The 15,617-nt window shown below is 34.4% G+C and overlaps 1 protein-coding gene across 2 annotated transcripts in view; it reads left to right on the top strand.

Moving 5' to 3' along the window:
* Positions 1-721: 721 nt before the first annotated feature.
* Positions 722-15,617, top strand: part of LOC134853836 (ATP-dependent RNA helicase DDX3X-like) — a 58,256-nt gene continuing 43,360 nt past the window's right edge. For both annotated transcript variants that reach the window (XM_063869770.1, XM_063869767.1), the window contains exon 1: positions 722-827. In XM_063869770.1, coding sequence (XP_063725840.1) covers positions 783-827 — 45 coding nt within the window. In that variant the 5' untranslated portion in view covers positions 722-782. The remainder of the gene's footprint in view (positions 828-15,617) is intronic.

The following is a 15,617-nucleotide window of genomic DNA, read 5'->3' as shown; positions in this document are numbered from 1 at the left end:
CATCCTGTCATGTCCTGACTTGAATTTAATTGATATTTGGATTAGTTTTGACAAGGATGAGGTGCTAAGAGTTGGGGGGAAAGGGTTGATCCATCTTCGATGAGATGATGGTTTTTATCTACTGAACAAAAACAATAGTAATATAATAAGTAGTAGCCCTGTTTTTAGGAGTGACCTCGTGGTCTGGGGATACTGAGACCCAGCCATGAGCTCACTATTTTTGCATGTAATTCAGTTAATTTGAGCGTTCTGGTCGAAGCCGGAGAGCAGTAACGTTTTTGTCGACCCGATGTTGGAAAAGACCACCGAAAAGTACTGGCTTGGTAGAGACGGTGAAAAACATGCAAAGCTCTGTTTAGACGCTAGCCAGTCGTCTTAAGACTTAGTTTTGTTATCCGTCGATATGTATCTTCCGGGCGAATGTTACAAACGAATTTTAAAATTTTTTATTTCGTCACTTCGAATTGACCTTTCCTAATTCGTTAAATCGTACGATTAGTACAGTTAATCTTCCAAAACTGTCAAGCTTCCCAGTCAATGGTTACAATAAACTTTCGAAGTTGTCATGCATTTTGGCGCCATTCTGCTCGAATGTCACAAATTCCACAATTGTAACAAACAATCTGGAGGATAAAACAAACAAAATATTTAACACTTACCTATTATTTTTGGATGTTTTTCATGATACATAATAAGTTGGATATGGGGCGATGGTGTCGCTTGACTTAGTTAAACGTTTTTTTAAAAATATCACTCATTTAAGTTCTCGTTTTAGGTGTATTATGGTCAGAGAATTCTACGCAAATGGAACTAGCCTAGAACAGAACGTATGTATATTTGGTTTGTTCATTAATAAAAGTCACGCATCCAGTTTTTTTTTGCAAGAGAGGGATCAGAAGCAATTGAAGAAACTTTTGAATTTGTTTCTTCTTCTTTAAAGCGAAATATGCTCGAGAACGTATTTGCTCCTAAAGCAGACTGTGTCCAGGACATCAGCGAGTAGACTGCGAAAAGTTTTTTGATTTTTTCCAAACGCATCACACACAATTTGAGATGGAACTATTGTGATACGTGGTTTTTTCCCGGCCAAATATAGGTGCCTTAACAAATTTGTACTGAACCAAGTGGTTATCAAATTAAGTGGTTGTCAAGCCCTTTCACAGTGACAATGATTAGGTAAATCTATTTCAATATGTCTTTCAAAGTAAATGAAAGAAATGAAACACTTATTTTGGTCGTGTTTTTGTTTGTCTTAAAGAAGTGTCCGAAAAGTAGTCTACGGCCAATTTTACTGCCTTTTTATATCAAAATCATTTGATAAAGGAAGGCAAGTTTTTTTTTAAATTGAAAAAGAAATTATAAAAAAATCATCAACTTTTAGTTTAAAAAGTGATTTTAATCTGATATTCTAGTGGAATTGAAATTTTATCGTTTGATCTATTTTTCTCAAATGAGGTTATTTCATCATATAATTGTCAATCATTAAAAATGCCCGAATTTCAAAGAACTTAAGCGTTTAATTTCCTTGACAATTCTGTCTGTTTGTTATGTTATTGGTTTGGAGAAAGAAGTTCTGTTTATTTTTACTTTTGAGGCCGAACTTCTACCTGAAAGGTAAAATTGAGGTGGAATTTCTATTTTTTCCAAGGCTTATTTTCTCAAAAAAGCTGCTTATTTCAGGGAATTTAAGCAATTGTCGTTTGATAAATCCCTTTTGACCCTAAAAGTTTGCTGGCTGTGCCCGAAGTTTTTCTAATTATATACTGTATTCTGAGTTCGCGCAGAAAAATTTTTTTTGGTCAGTACTTTTTTAAAGGACTGAGTCACTTTTTTCTCTGACTGATTTGAACAGCCTGAATCGGACAAATTGGAACTTGCAAGCATTGATTTCAAAGCGAATAGCAAAACACGCGTAAAAAATTGAAAGTTAGTTGAATTAACTCATCATTTCAGTTGATTTTAACCAGTCAAATCAAGTAAAACAGAATTAATAAATGTACTGAATGCTTTTTTTGTAAAAATCAATGCTTCAAAGCTTTGAAAACAAATTGTTCACGCGTAATTCTCCAAGTGTTTTTGAAGTTTTGACAGTCGCATGCAATTTGCCAGCTGCGTGTAGTTTTAATTGAAATTCAGGACGATAAATTGCCAGAAATAGTTCTGCAATCCCACTTTTGTTTGTTTCGGATTGAGGAGACCAGTTTCAGCAATGCCGCTCTTTTTTGTTTCGGATTAAGGAAAGAGTTCAGCAATCCCGCTTTTGTTCGTTTCGGATTGAAGAAATCAGAGAAAAATTAGATCTAACAAAATAAGTTGCCTACATAGTGCAAGCACAGAAAGATTTTGTAGACCAGATTGGTAACCAGAAAACCAAGAAGCCCAACAGCGAAGCTTACGTAATTTAGTCACCGTTGCAACTCAAACAAATGAATGATATAGAATACTCAAGACACACGAGTTGAGTAAACGGTGTCCTACAATTTACTACCATACATTTCAACACCGTACATTTTAACACCTAGTCTTTTCACTACTAAAACTAAACAATTTAAATCGACAACAATTTAACTTATATTTTCCAGTTTAACACAGTTGACTGATTTGAACAGCCTGAATCGGACAAATTGGAACTTGCGAGCATTGATTTCAAAGCGAATAGCTAAATATGCGAAAAGTTGAAAGTTAGTTGAATTAACTCTTCATTTCATTTGATTTAACCAGTCAAATCAAGTGAAACAGAATTAATAAATTTACTGAATGCTTTTTTTGTAAAAATCAATGCTTCAAAGCTTTGAAAAACAAATTGTTCACGCATAATTCTCCAAGTGTTTTTGCAGTTTCGACATTCGCCTGCAATTTGCCAGCTGCGTGTAGTTTTAATTGAAATTCGGGATGATGAAGTGCCAGAAATAGATCAGCAATCCCACTTTTGTTTGTTTCGGATTGAGGAGATCAGTTTCAGTAATGCGGCTCTTGTTTGTTTCGGATTGAGGAAATAGTTCAGCAATCCCGCTTTTGTTCGTTTCGGATTGAAGAAATCAGAGAAAAATGAGATCTAACAAAATAAGTTGCGTACATAGTGCAAGCACAGAAAGATGTTGTAGACCAGATAAGTAACCAGAAAACCAAGAAGCCCAACCGCGAAGCTTACGTAAATTAGTCACCGTTGCAACTCAAACAAATGAATAATATAGAAAACTCAAGACACACGAGTTGAGTAAACTGGGTGTCCTACAATTTACTACCATACAATTCAACACCGTACATTTTAACATTTAGTCTTCACTACTAAACAATTTAAATCGACAACGATTTAACTCATATTTTCCAGTTTAACACAGTTGACTGATTTGAACAGCCTGAATCGGACAAATTGGAATTTGCGAACATTGATTTCAGTGCGAATAGCAAAATATGCGTGAAAAATTGAAAGTTAGTTGAATTAACTCATCATTTCAGTTGATTTCAACCAGTCAAATCAAGTCAAACAGAATTAATAAATGTATTGAATGCTTTTTTGTAAAAATCAATGCTTCAAAGCGAATAGCAAAATATGCGTGAAAAATTGAAAGTTCGTTGAATCAACTCATCATTTCATTTAATTTAACCAGTCAAATCAAGTGAAACAGAATTAATAAATGTACTGAATGCTTTTTTGGTAAAAACAAATGCTTCGAAGCTTTGAAAAACAAATTGTTCACGCATAATTCTCCAAGTGTTTTTTGCAGTTTCGACAGTCGCCTGCAATTTGCCTGCTGCGTGTAGTTTAATTGAAATTCGGGACGACCAATTGCCAGAAATAGTTCAATAATCCCACTTTTGTTTGATTCGGATTGAGGAGATCAGTTTCAGCAATCGCGCTTTTGTTTATTTCGGATTGAGGAATTAGTTCAGCAATCTCGCTTTTGTTTGTTTTGGATTGAGGAAATCAGAGAAAAATGAGATCTAACAAAATAAGTTGCTAACATAGTGCTAGCACAGAAAGATTTTATCAACCAGATTGGTAACCAGAAAACCAAGAAACCCAACTGCGAAGCTTACGTAAATTATTCACCGTTGCAAATCAAAGAAATGAATAATATAGAATACTCAAGCACACTAGTTGAGTAAACTTGGTGTCCTACAATTTACTACCATACAATTCAACACCGTACATTTTAACACCTAGTCTTTTCACTAGTAAACAATCTAAGTCGACAACAATTTAATTTAACTCCTATTTTCCAGTTGAACACAGTTGACTGATTTGAACAGCCTGAATCGGACAAATTCGAATTTGCGAACATTGCTTTCAGTGCGAATAGAAAAATATGCGTGAAAAATTGAAAGTTAGTTGAATTAATTCATTTCAGTTAATTTTAACCAGTCAAATCATGTGAAACAGAATTAATAAATGTACTGAATGCTTTTTTGTAAAATCAATGCTTCAAAGCTTTGAAAAACAAATTTTTTGCGCTTAATTCTCTAAGTGTTTTTGCAGTTTCGACAGCCGCATGCAATTCGCCAGCTGCGTGTAGTTTAATTGAAATTCGGGACGACCAATTGCCAGAAATAGTTCAATAATCCCATTTTTGTTTGATTCGGATTGAGGAGATCAGTTTCGGCAATCCTGCTTTTGTTTATTGAGGAATGAGTTCAGCAAGCTCGCTTTTGTTCGTTTCGAATTGAAGAAATCAGAGAAAATGAGATCTAACAAAATAAGTTGCTAACATAGTGCTAGCACAGAAAGATGTTATCAACCAGATTGGTAACCAGAAAAGCAAGAAACCCAACTGCGAAGCTGACGTAAATTATGCACCGTTGCAAATCAAAGAAATCAATAATATAGAATACTCAAGACACACTAGTTGAGTTAACTTGGTGTCCTACAGTTTACTACCATCAATTCAACACCGTACATTTTAACACCTAGTCTTTTCACTATTAAACATTTTGAATCGACAACAATTTAAACTTCTATTTTCCAGTTTAACACAGTTGACTGATTTGAACAGCCTGAATCGGAAAAATTGGAATTTGCGAACATGATTTCAGTGCGAATAGCAAAATATGCGTGAAAAATTGAAAGTCAGTTGAATTAACTCATCATTTCATTTAATTTTAACCAGTCAACTCAAGTCAAACAGAATTAATTTATGTACTGAATGCTTTTTTGTAAAAATCAATGCTTCAAAGCTTTGAACAACAAATTGTTCACGCATAATTCTCCAAGTGTTTTTGCAGTTTCGACAGTCGCATGCAATTTGCCAGCTGCGTGTAGTTTAACTGAAATTCGGGACGACCAATTGCCAGAAATAGTTCAATAATCCCACTTTTGTTTGATTCGGATTGAGGAGATCAGTTTCAGCAATCCCGCTTTTGTTTATTTCGGATTGAGGAACTAGTTCAGCAATCTCGCTTTTGTTCGTTTCGAATTGAAGAAATCAGAGAAATTGAGATCTAACAAAATAAGTTGCTAACATAGTGCTAGCACAGAAAGATGTTATCAACCAGATTGATAACCAGAAAACCAAGAAACCCAACTGCGAAGCTGACGTAAGTTATTCACCGTTGCAAATCAAAGAAATCAATAATATAGAATACTCAAGACACATTAGTTGAGTTAACTTGGTGTCCTACAGTTTACTACCATACAATTCAACACCGTACATTTTAACACCTAGTCTTTTCACTACTAAACATTTTAAATCGACAACAATTTAAACTTATATTTTCCAGTTTAACACAGTTGACTGATTTGAACAGCCTGAATCGGAAAAATTGGATTTTGCGAACATGATTTCAGTGCGAATAGAAAAATATGCGTGAAAAATTGAAAGTTAGTTGAATTAACTCATCATTTCAGTTAATTTTAACCAGTCAAGTCAAGTCAAACAGAATTAATAAATGTACTGAATGCTTTTTTGTAAAAATCAATGCTTCAAAGCTTTGAACAACAAATTGTTCACGCATAATTCTCCAAGTGTTTTTGCAGTTTCGACAGTCGCATGCAATTTGCCAGCTGCGTGTAGTTTAATTGAAATTCGGGACGACCAATTGCCAGAAATAGTTCAATAATCCCACTTTTGTTTGATTCGGATTGAGGAGATGAGTTTCAGCAATCCCGCTTTTGTTTATTTCGGATTGAGGAATTAGTTCAGCAATCTCGCTTTTGCTCGTTTCGAATTGCAGAAATCAGAGAAAATGAGATCCAACAAAGTAAGTTGCTAACATAGTGGTAGCTCAGAAAGATGTTATCAACCAGATTAGTAACCAGAAAACCAAAAAACCCAACTGTGAAGCTTACGTAAATTATTCACCGTTGCAAATCAAACAGATGAATAATTTAGAATACTCAAGACACACTAGTTGAGTAAACTTGGTGTCCTACAATTTACCACCATACAATTCAACACCGTACATTTTAACACCTAGTCTTTTCACTAGTAAACAATCTGAGTCGACAACAATTTAACTCCTAGTTTCCAGTTTAACACAGTTGACTGATTTGAACAGCCTGAATCGGACAAATTCGAATTTGCGAACATTGCGTTCAGTGCGAATAGAAAAATATGCGTGAAAAATTGAAAGTTAGTTGAATTAACTCATTTCAGTTAATTTTAACCAGTCAAATCAAGTGAAACAGAATTAATAAATGTACTGAATGCTTTTTTTTAAAAATCAATGCTTCAAAGCTTTGAAAAACAAATTGTTCACGCATAATTCTCCAGGTGTTTTTGCAGTTTCGACAGTCGCATGCAATTTGCCAGCTGCGCGTAGTTTAATTGAAATTCGGGACGACCAATTGCCAGAAATAGTTCAATAATCCCACTTTTGTTAGATTCGGATTGAGGAGATCAGTTTCAGCAATGCCGATTTTGTTTGTTTCGGATTGAGGAAATAGTTCAGCAATCCCGTTTTTGTTTGTTTCGGATTGAGGAAATCAGAGAAAAATGAGATCTAACAAAATAAGTTGCTAACATAGTGCTAGCACAGAAAGATGTTATCAACCAGATTGGTAACCAGAAAACCAAGAAACCCAACTGCGAAGCTTACGTAAATTATTCACCGTTGCAAATCAAACAAATGAATAATTTAGAATACTCAAGACACACTAGTTGAGTAAACTTGCTGTCCTACAATTAACTACCATACAATTCAACACCGTACATTTTAACACCTAGTCTTTTCACTAGTAAACAATCTAAGTCGACAACAATTTAATTTAACTCCTATTTTCCAGTTTAACACAGTTGACTGATTTGAACAGCCTGAATCGGACAAATTCGAATTTGCGAACATTGCTTTCAGTGCGAATAGCAAAATATGCGTGAAAAATTGAAAGTCAGTTGAATTAACTCATCATTTCATTTAATTTTAACCAGTCAAGTCAAGTCAAACAGAATTAATTTATGTACTGAATGCTTTTTTGTAAAAATCAATGCTTCAAAGCTTTGAACAACAAATTGTTCACGCATAATTCTCCAAGTGTTTTTGCAGTTTCGACAGTCGCATGCAATTTGCCAGCTGCGTGTAGTTTAACTGAAATTCGGGACGACCAATTGCCAGAAATAGTTCAATAATCCCACTTTTGTTTGATTCGGATTGAGGAGATCAGTTTCAGCAATCCCGCTTTTGTTTATTTCGGATTGAGGAATTAGTTCAGCAATCTCGCTTTTGTTCGTTTCGAATTGAAGAAATCAGAGAAATTGAGATCTAACAAAATAAGTTGCTAACATAGTGCTAGCACAGAAAGATGTTATCAACCAGATTGGTAACCAGAAAAGCAAGAAACCCAACTGCGAAGCTGACGTAAGTTATTCACCGTTGTAAATCAAAGAAATCAATAATATAGAATACTCAAGACACATTAGTTGAGTTAACTTGGTGTCCTACAGTTTACTACCATACAATTCAACACCGTACATTTTAACACCTAGTCTTTTCACTACTAAACATTTTAAATCGACAACAATTTAAATTTCTATTTTCCAGTTTAACACAGTTGACTGATTTGAACAGCCTGAATCGGAAAAATTGGAATTTGCGAACATGATTTCAGTGCGAATAGAAAAATATGCGTGAAAAAATGAAAGTTAGTTGAATTAACTCATCATTTCAGTTAATTTTAACCAGTCAAGTCAAGTCAAACAGAATTAATAAATGTACTGAATGCTTTTTTGTTAAAATCAATGCTTCAAAGCTTTGAACAACAAATTGTTCACGCATAATTCTCCAAGTGTTTTTGCAGTTTCGACAGTCGCATGCAATTTGCCAGCTGCGTGTAGTTTAATTGAAATTCGGGACGACCAATTGCCAGAAATAGTTCAATAATCCCACTTTTGTTTGATTCGGATTGAGGAGATCAGTTTCAGCAATCCCGCTTTTGTTTATTTCGGATTGAGGAATTAGTTCAGCAATCTCGCTTTTGCTCGTTTCGAATTGAAGAAATCAGAGAAAATGAGATCCAACAAAGTAAGTTGCTAACATAGTGGTAGCTCAGAAAGATGTTATCAACCAGATTAGTAACCAGAAAACCAAGAAACCCAACTGCGAAGCTTACTTAAATTATTCACCGTTGCAAATCAAACAAATGAATAATTTAAAATACTCAAGACACACTAGTTGAGTAAACTTGGTGTCCTACAATTTACCACCATACAATTCAACACCGTACATTTTAACACCTAGTCTTTTCACTAGTAAACAATCTGAGTCGACAACAATTTAACTCCTAGTTTCCAGTTTAACACAGTTGACTGATTTGAACAGCCTGAATCGGACAAATTCGAATTTGCGAACATTGCGTTCAGTGCGAATAGAAAAATATGCGTGAAAAATTGAAAGTTAGTTGAATTATTTCATTTCAGTTAATTTTAACCAGTCAAATCAAGTGAAACAGAATTAATAAATGTACTGAATGCTTTTTTGTAAAAATCAATGCTTCAAAGCTTTGAAAAACAAATTGTTCACGCATAATTCTCCAGGTGTTTTTGCAGTTTCGACAGTCGCATGCAATTTGCCAGCTGCGCGTAGTTTAATTGAAATTCGGGACGACCAATTGCCAGAAATAGTTCAATAATCCCACTTTTGTTAGATTCGGATTGAGGAGATCAGTTTCAGCAATGCCGATTTTGTTTGTTTCGGATTGAGGAAATAGTTCAGCAATCCCGTTTTTGTTTGTTTCGAATTGAAGAAATCAGAGAAAATGAGATCTAACAAAGTAAGTTGCTAACATAGTGGTAGCTCAGAAAGATGTTATCAACCAGATTAGTAACCAGAAAACCAAGAAACCCAACTTCGAAGCTTACGTAAATTATTCACCGTTGCAAATCAAACAAATGAATAATTTAGAATACTCAAGACACACTAGTCGAGTAAACTTGGTGTCCTACAATTTACTACCATACAATTCAACACCGTACATTTTAACACCTAGTCTTTTCACTACTAAACAATCTAAGTCGACAACAATTTAACTCCTATTTTCCAGTTTAACACAGTTGACTGATTTGAACAGCCTGAATCGGACAAATTCGAGTTTGCAAACATTGCTTTCAGTGCGAATAGAAAAATATGCGTGAAAAATTGAAAGTTAGTTGAATTAACTCATTTCAGTTAATTTTAACCAGTCAAATCAAGTGAAACAGAATTAATAAATGTACTGAATGCTTTTTTGTAAAAATCAATGCTTCAAAGCTTTGAAAAACAAATTGTTCACGCATAATTCTCCAGGTGTTTTTGCAGTTTCGACAGTCGCATGCAATTTGCCAGCTGCGCGTAGTTTAATTGAAATTCGGGAAGACCAATTGCCAGAAATAGTTCAATAATCCCACTTTTGTTAGATTCGGATTGAGGAGATTAGTTTCAGCAATGCCGATTTTGTTTGTTTCGGATTGAGGAAATAGTTCAGCAATCCCGTTTTTGTTTGTTTCGGATTGAGGAAATCAGAGAAAATGAGATCTAACAAAGTAAGTTGCTAACATAGTGGTAGCTCAGAAAGATGTTATCAACCAGATTAGTAACCAGAAAACCAAGAAACCCAACTTCGAAGCTTACGTAAATTATTCACCGTTGCAAATCAAACAAATGAATAATTTAGAATACTCGAGACACACTAATTGAGTAAACTTGGTGTCCTACAATTAACTACCATACAATTCAACACCGTACATTTTAACACCTAGTCTTTTCACTACTAAACAATCTAAGTCGACAACAATTTAACTCCTATTTTCCAGTTTAACACAGTTGACTGATTTGAACAGCCTGAATCGGACAAATTCGAGTTTGCGAACATTGCTTTCAGTGCGAATAGAAAAATATGCGTGAAAAATTGAAAGTTAGTTGAATTAACTCATTTCAGTTAATTTTAACCAGTCAAATCAAGTGAAACAGAATTAATAAAGGTACTGAATGCTTTTTTGTAAAAATCAATGCTTCAAAGCTTTGAAAAACAAATTGTTCACGCATAATTCTCCAGGTGTTTTTGCAGTTTCGACAGTCGCATGCAATTTGCCAGCTGCGCGTAGTTTAATTGAAATTCGGGAAGACCAATTGCCAGAAATAGTTCAATAATCCCACTTTTGTTAGATTCGGATTGAGGAGATTAGTTTCAGCAATGCCGATTTTGTTTGTTTCGGATTGAGGAAATAGTTCAGCAATCCCGTTTTTGTTTGTTTCGGATTGAGGAAATCAGAGAAAATGAGATCTAACAAAGTAAGTTGCTAACATAGTGGTAGCTCAGAAAGATGTTATCAACCAGATTAGTAACCAGAAAACCAAGAAACCCAACTTCGAAGCTTACGTAAATTATTCACCGTTGCAAATCAAACAAATGAATAATTTAGAATACTCGAGACACACTAATTGAGTAAACTTGGTGTCCTACAATTAACTACCATACAATTCAACACCGTACATTTTAACACCTAGTCTTTTCACTACTAAACAATCTAAGTCGACAACAATTTAACTCCTATTTTCCAGTTTAACACAGTTGACTGATTTGAACAGCCTGAATCGGACAAATTCGAGTTTGCGAACATTGCTTTCAGTGCGAATAGAAAAATAAGCGTGAAAATTTAAAGTTTGTTGAATTAACTCATTTCAGTTAATTTTAACCGGTCAAATCAAGTGAAACAGAATTATTAAATGTACTGAATGCTTTTTGTAAAAATCAATGCTTCAAAGCTTTGAAAAACAAATTGTTCACGCATAATTCTCCAAGTGTTTTTGCAGTTTCGATAGTCGCATGCAATTTGCCAGCTGCGTGTAGTTTAATTGAAATTCGGGACGACCAATTGCCAGAAATAGTTCAATAATCCCACTTTTGTTTGATTCGGATTGAGGAGATCAGTTTCAGCAATCCCGCTTTTGTTTATTTCGGATTGAGGAATTAGTTCAGCAATCTCGCTTTTGTTTGTTTCGAATTGAAGAAATCAGAGAAAATGAGATCTAACAAAGTAAGTTGCTAACATAGTGGTAGCTCAGAAAGATGTTATCAACCAGATTAGTAACCAGAAAACCAAGAAACCCAACTTCGAAGCTTTCGTAAATTATTCACCGTTGCAAATCAAACAAATGAATAATTTAGAATACTCAAGACACACTAATTGAGTAAACTTGGTGTCCTACAATTAACTACCATACAATTCAACACCGTACATTTTAACACCTAGTCTTTTCACTAGTAAACAATCTAAGTCGACAACAATTTAATTCCTATTTTCCAGTTTAACACAGTTGACTGATTTGAACAGCCTGAATCGGACAAATTCGAATTTGCGAACATTGCTTTCAGTGCGAATAGAAAAATAAGCGTGAAAAATTGAAAGTTAGTTGAGTTAACTCATTTCAGTTAATTTTAACCGGTCAAATCAAGTGAAACAGAATTAATAAATGTACTGAATGCTTTTTTGTAAAAATCAATGCTTCAAAGCTGTGAAAAACAAATTGTTCACGCATAATTGTCGAGTGTTTTTGCAGTTTGGACAGCCGCATGCAATTTGCCAGCTGCGTGTAGTTTGAATTGAAATTCGGGATGATGAATTGCCAGAAATAGTTCAGCAATCCCACTTTTGTTTGTTTCGGATTGAGGAGATCAGTTTCAGCAATGCCGATTTTGTTTGTTTCGGATTGAGGAAATAGTTCAGCAATCCCGTTTTTGTTTGTTTCGGATTGAGGAAATCAGAGAAAAATGAGATCTAACAAAATAATTTGCTAACATAGTGCTAGCACAGAAAGATGTTAACAACCAGATTGGTAACCAGAAAACCAAGAAACCCAACTGCGAAGCTTACGTAAATTTTTCACCGTTGCAAATCAAAGAAATGAATAATATAGAATACTCAAGCACACTAGTTGAGTAAACTTGGTGTCCTACAGTTTACTACCATACAATTCAACACCGTACATTTAACACCTAGTCTTTTCACTACTAAACATTTTAAATCGACAACAATTTAACTCTCTTTTTCCAGTTTAACACAGTTGACTGATTTGAAAAGCCTGAATCGGAAAAATTGGAATTTGCGAACATGATTTCAGTGCGAATAGCAAAATATGCGTGAAAAATTGAAAGTTAGTTGAATTAACTCATCATTTCAGTTAATTTTAACCAGTCAAGTCAAACAGAATTAATAAATGTACTGAATGCTTTTTTGTAAAAATCAATGCTTTAAACTTTGAAAAACAAATTTTTCACGCATAATTCTCCAAGTGTTTTTGCAGTTTCGACAGCCGCATGCAATTCGCCAGCTGCGTGTAGTTTAATTGAAATTCGGGACGACCATTTGCCAGAAATAGTTCAATAATCCCACTTTTGTTTGATTCGGATTGAGGAGATCAGTTTCAGCAATCCCGCTTTTGTTTATTTCGGATTGAGGAATTAGTACTGCAATCTCGTTTTTGTTCGTTTCGAATTGAAGAAATCAGAGAAAATGAGATCTAACAAAAAAAAGTTGCTAACATAGTGCTAGCACAGAAAGATGTTATCAACCAGATTGGTAACCAGAAAAGCAAGAAACCCAACTGCGAAGCTGACGTAAATTATGCACCGTTGCAAATCAAAGAAATCAATAATATAGAACACTCAAGACACACTAGTTGAGTTAACTTGGTGTCCTACAGTTTACTACCATACAATTCAACACCGTACATTTTAACACCTAGTCTTTTCACTACTAAACATTTTAAATCGACAACAATTTAAACTTCTATTTTCCAGTTTAACACAGTTGACTGATTTGAACAGCCTGAATCGGAAAATTTGGAATTTGCGAATATGATTTCAGTGCGAATAGCAAAATATGCGTGAAAATTGAAAGTTAGTTGAATTAACTCATCATTTCAGTTAATTTTAACCGGTCAAATCAAGTGAAACAGAATTAATAAATGTACTGAATGCTTTTTTGTAAAAATCAATGCTTCAAAGCTTTGAAAAACAAATTGTTCACGCATAATTTTCGACTGTTTTTGCAGTTTGGACAGCCGCATGCATTTTGCCAGCTGCGTGTAGTTTGAAATGAAATTCGGGATGATGAATTGCCAGAAATAGTTCAGCAATCCCACTTTTGTTTGTTTCGGATTGAGGAGATCAGTTTCAGCAATGCCGATTTTGTTTGTTTCGAATTGAGGAAATAGTTCAGCAATCCCGTTTTTGTTTGTTTCGGATTGAGGAAATCAGAGAAAAATGAGATCTAACAAAATAAATTGCTAACATAGTGCTAGCACAGAAAGATGTTATCAACCAGATTGGTAACCAGAAAACCAAGAAACCCAACTGCGAAGCTTACGTAAATTATTCACCGTTGCAAATCAAAGAAATGAATAAAATAGAATACTCAAGCACACTAGTTGAGTAAACTTGGTGTCCTACAATTTACTACCATACAATTCAACACCGTACATTTAACACCTAGTCTTTTCACTACTAAACATTTTAAATCGACAACAATTTAACTCCTTTTTTCCAGTTTAACACAGTTGACTGATTTGAACAGCCTGAATCGGAAAAATTGGAATTTGCGAACATGATTTCAGTGCGAATAGCAAAATATGCGTGAAAAATTGAAAGTTAGTTGAATTAACTCATCGTTTCAGTTAATTTTAACCAGTCAAGTCAAACAGAATTAATAAATGTACTGAATGCTTTTTTGTAAAAATCAATGCTTCAAAGCTTTGAAAAACAAATTTTTCACGCATAATTCTCCAAGTGTTTTTGCAGTTTCGACAGCCGCATGCAATTCGCCAGCTGCGTGTAGTTTAATTGAAATTCGGGACGACCATTTGCCAGAAATAGTTCAATAATCCCACTTTTGTTTGATTCGGATTGAGTAGATCAGTTTCAGCAATCCCGCTTTTGTTTATTTCGGATAGAGGAATTAGTACTGCAATCTCGCTTTTGTTCGTTTCGAATTGAAGAAATCAGAGAAAATGAGATCTAACAAAAAAAAGTTGCTAACATAGTGCTAGCACAGAAAGATGTTATCAACCAGATTGGTAACCAGAAAAAGCAAGAAACCCAACTGCGAAGCTGACGTAAATTATGCACCGTTGCAAATCAAAGAAATCAATAATAAAGAATACTCAAGACACACTAGTTGAGTTAACTTGGTGTCCTACAGTTTACTACCATACAATTCAACACCGTACATTTTAACACCTAGTCTTTTCACTACTAAACATTTTAAATCGACAACAATTTAAACTTCTATTTTCCAGTTTAACACAGTTGACTGATTTGAACAGCCTGAATCGGAAAAATTGGAATTTGCGAATTTGATTTCAGTGCGAATAGCAAAATATGCGTGAAAAATTGAAAGTTAATTGAATTAACTCATCATTTCAGTTAATTTTAACCAGTCAAGTCAAGTCAAACAGAATTAATAAATGTACTGAATGCTTTTTTGTAAAAATCAATGCTTCAAAGCTTTGAACAACAAATTGTTCACGCATAATTCTCCAAGTGTTTTTGCAGTTTCGACAGTCGCATGCAATTTGCCAGCTGCGTGTAGTTTAATTGAAATTCGGGACGACCAATTGCCAGAAATAGTTCAATAATCCCACTTTTGTTTGATTCGGATTGAGGAGATCAGTTTCAGCAATCCCGCTTTTGTTTATTTCGGATTGAGGAATTAGTACTGCAGTCTCGCTTTTGTTCGTTTCGAATTGAAGAAATCAGAGAAAATGAGATCTAACAAAAAAAGTTGCTAACATAGTGCTAACACAGAAAGATGTTATCAACCAGATTGGTAACCAGAAAAGCAAGAAACCCAACTGCGAAGCTGACGTAAATTATGCACCGTTGCAAATCAAAGAAATCAATAATATAGAATACTCAAGACACGCTAGTTGAGTTAACTTGGTGTCCTACAGTTTACTACCATACAATTCAACACCGTACATTTTAACACCTAGTCTTTTCACTACTAAACATTTTAAATCGACAACAATTTAAACTTCTATTTTCCAGTTTAACACAGTTGACTGATTTGAACAGCCTGAATCGGAAAAATTGGAATTTGCGAATATGATTTCAGTGCGAATAGCAAAATATGCGTGAAAAATTGAAAGTTAGTTGAATTAACTCATCATTTCAGTTAATTTTAACCAGTCAAGTCAAGTCAAACAGAATT

The sequence above is a fragment of the Symsagittifera roscoffensis genome, chromosome 9 (assembly GCF_963678635.1).
Source record: "Symsagittifera roscoffensis chromosome 9, txSymRosc1.1, whole genome shotgun sequence".
Taxonomy (NCBI): domain Eukaryota; kingdom Metazoa; phylum Xenacoelomorpha; order Acoela; family Convolutidae; genus Symsagittifera; species Symsagittifera roscoffensis.
The sequence above is the reverse complement of the archived record's forward strand: the minus strand, read 5'-3'. Positions and strand labels throughout refer to the sequence as shown.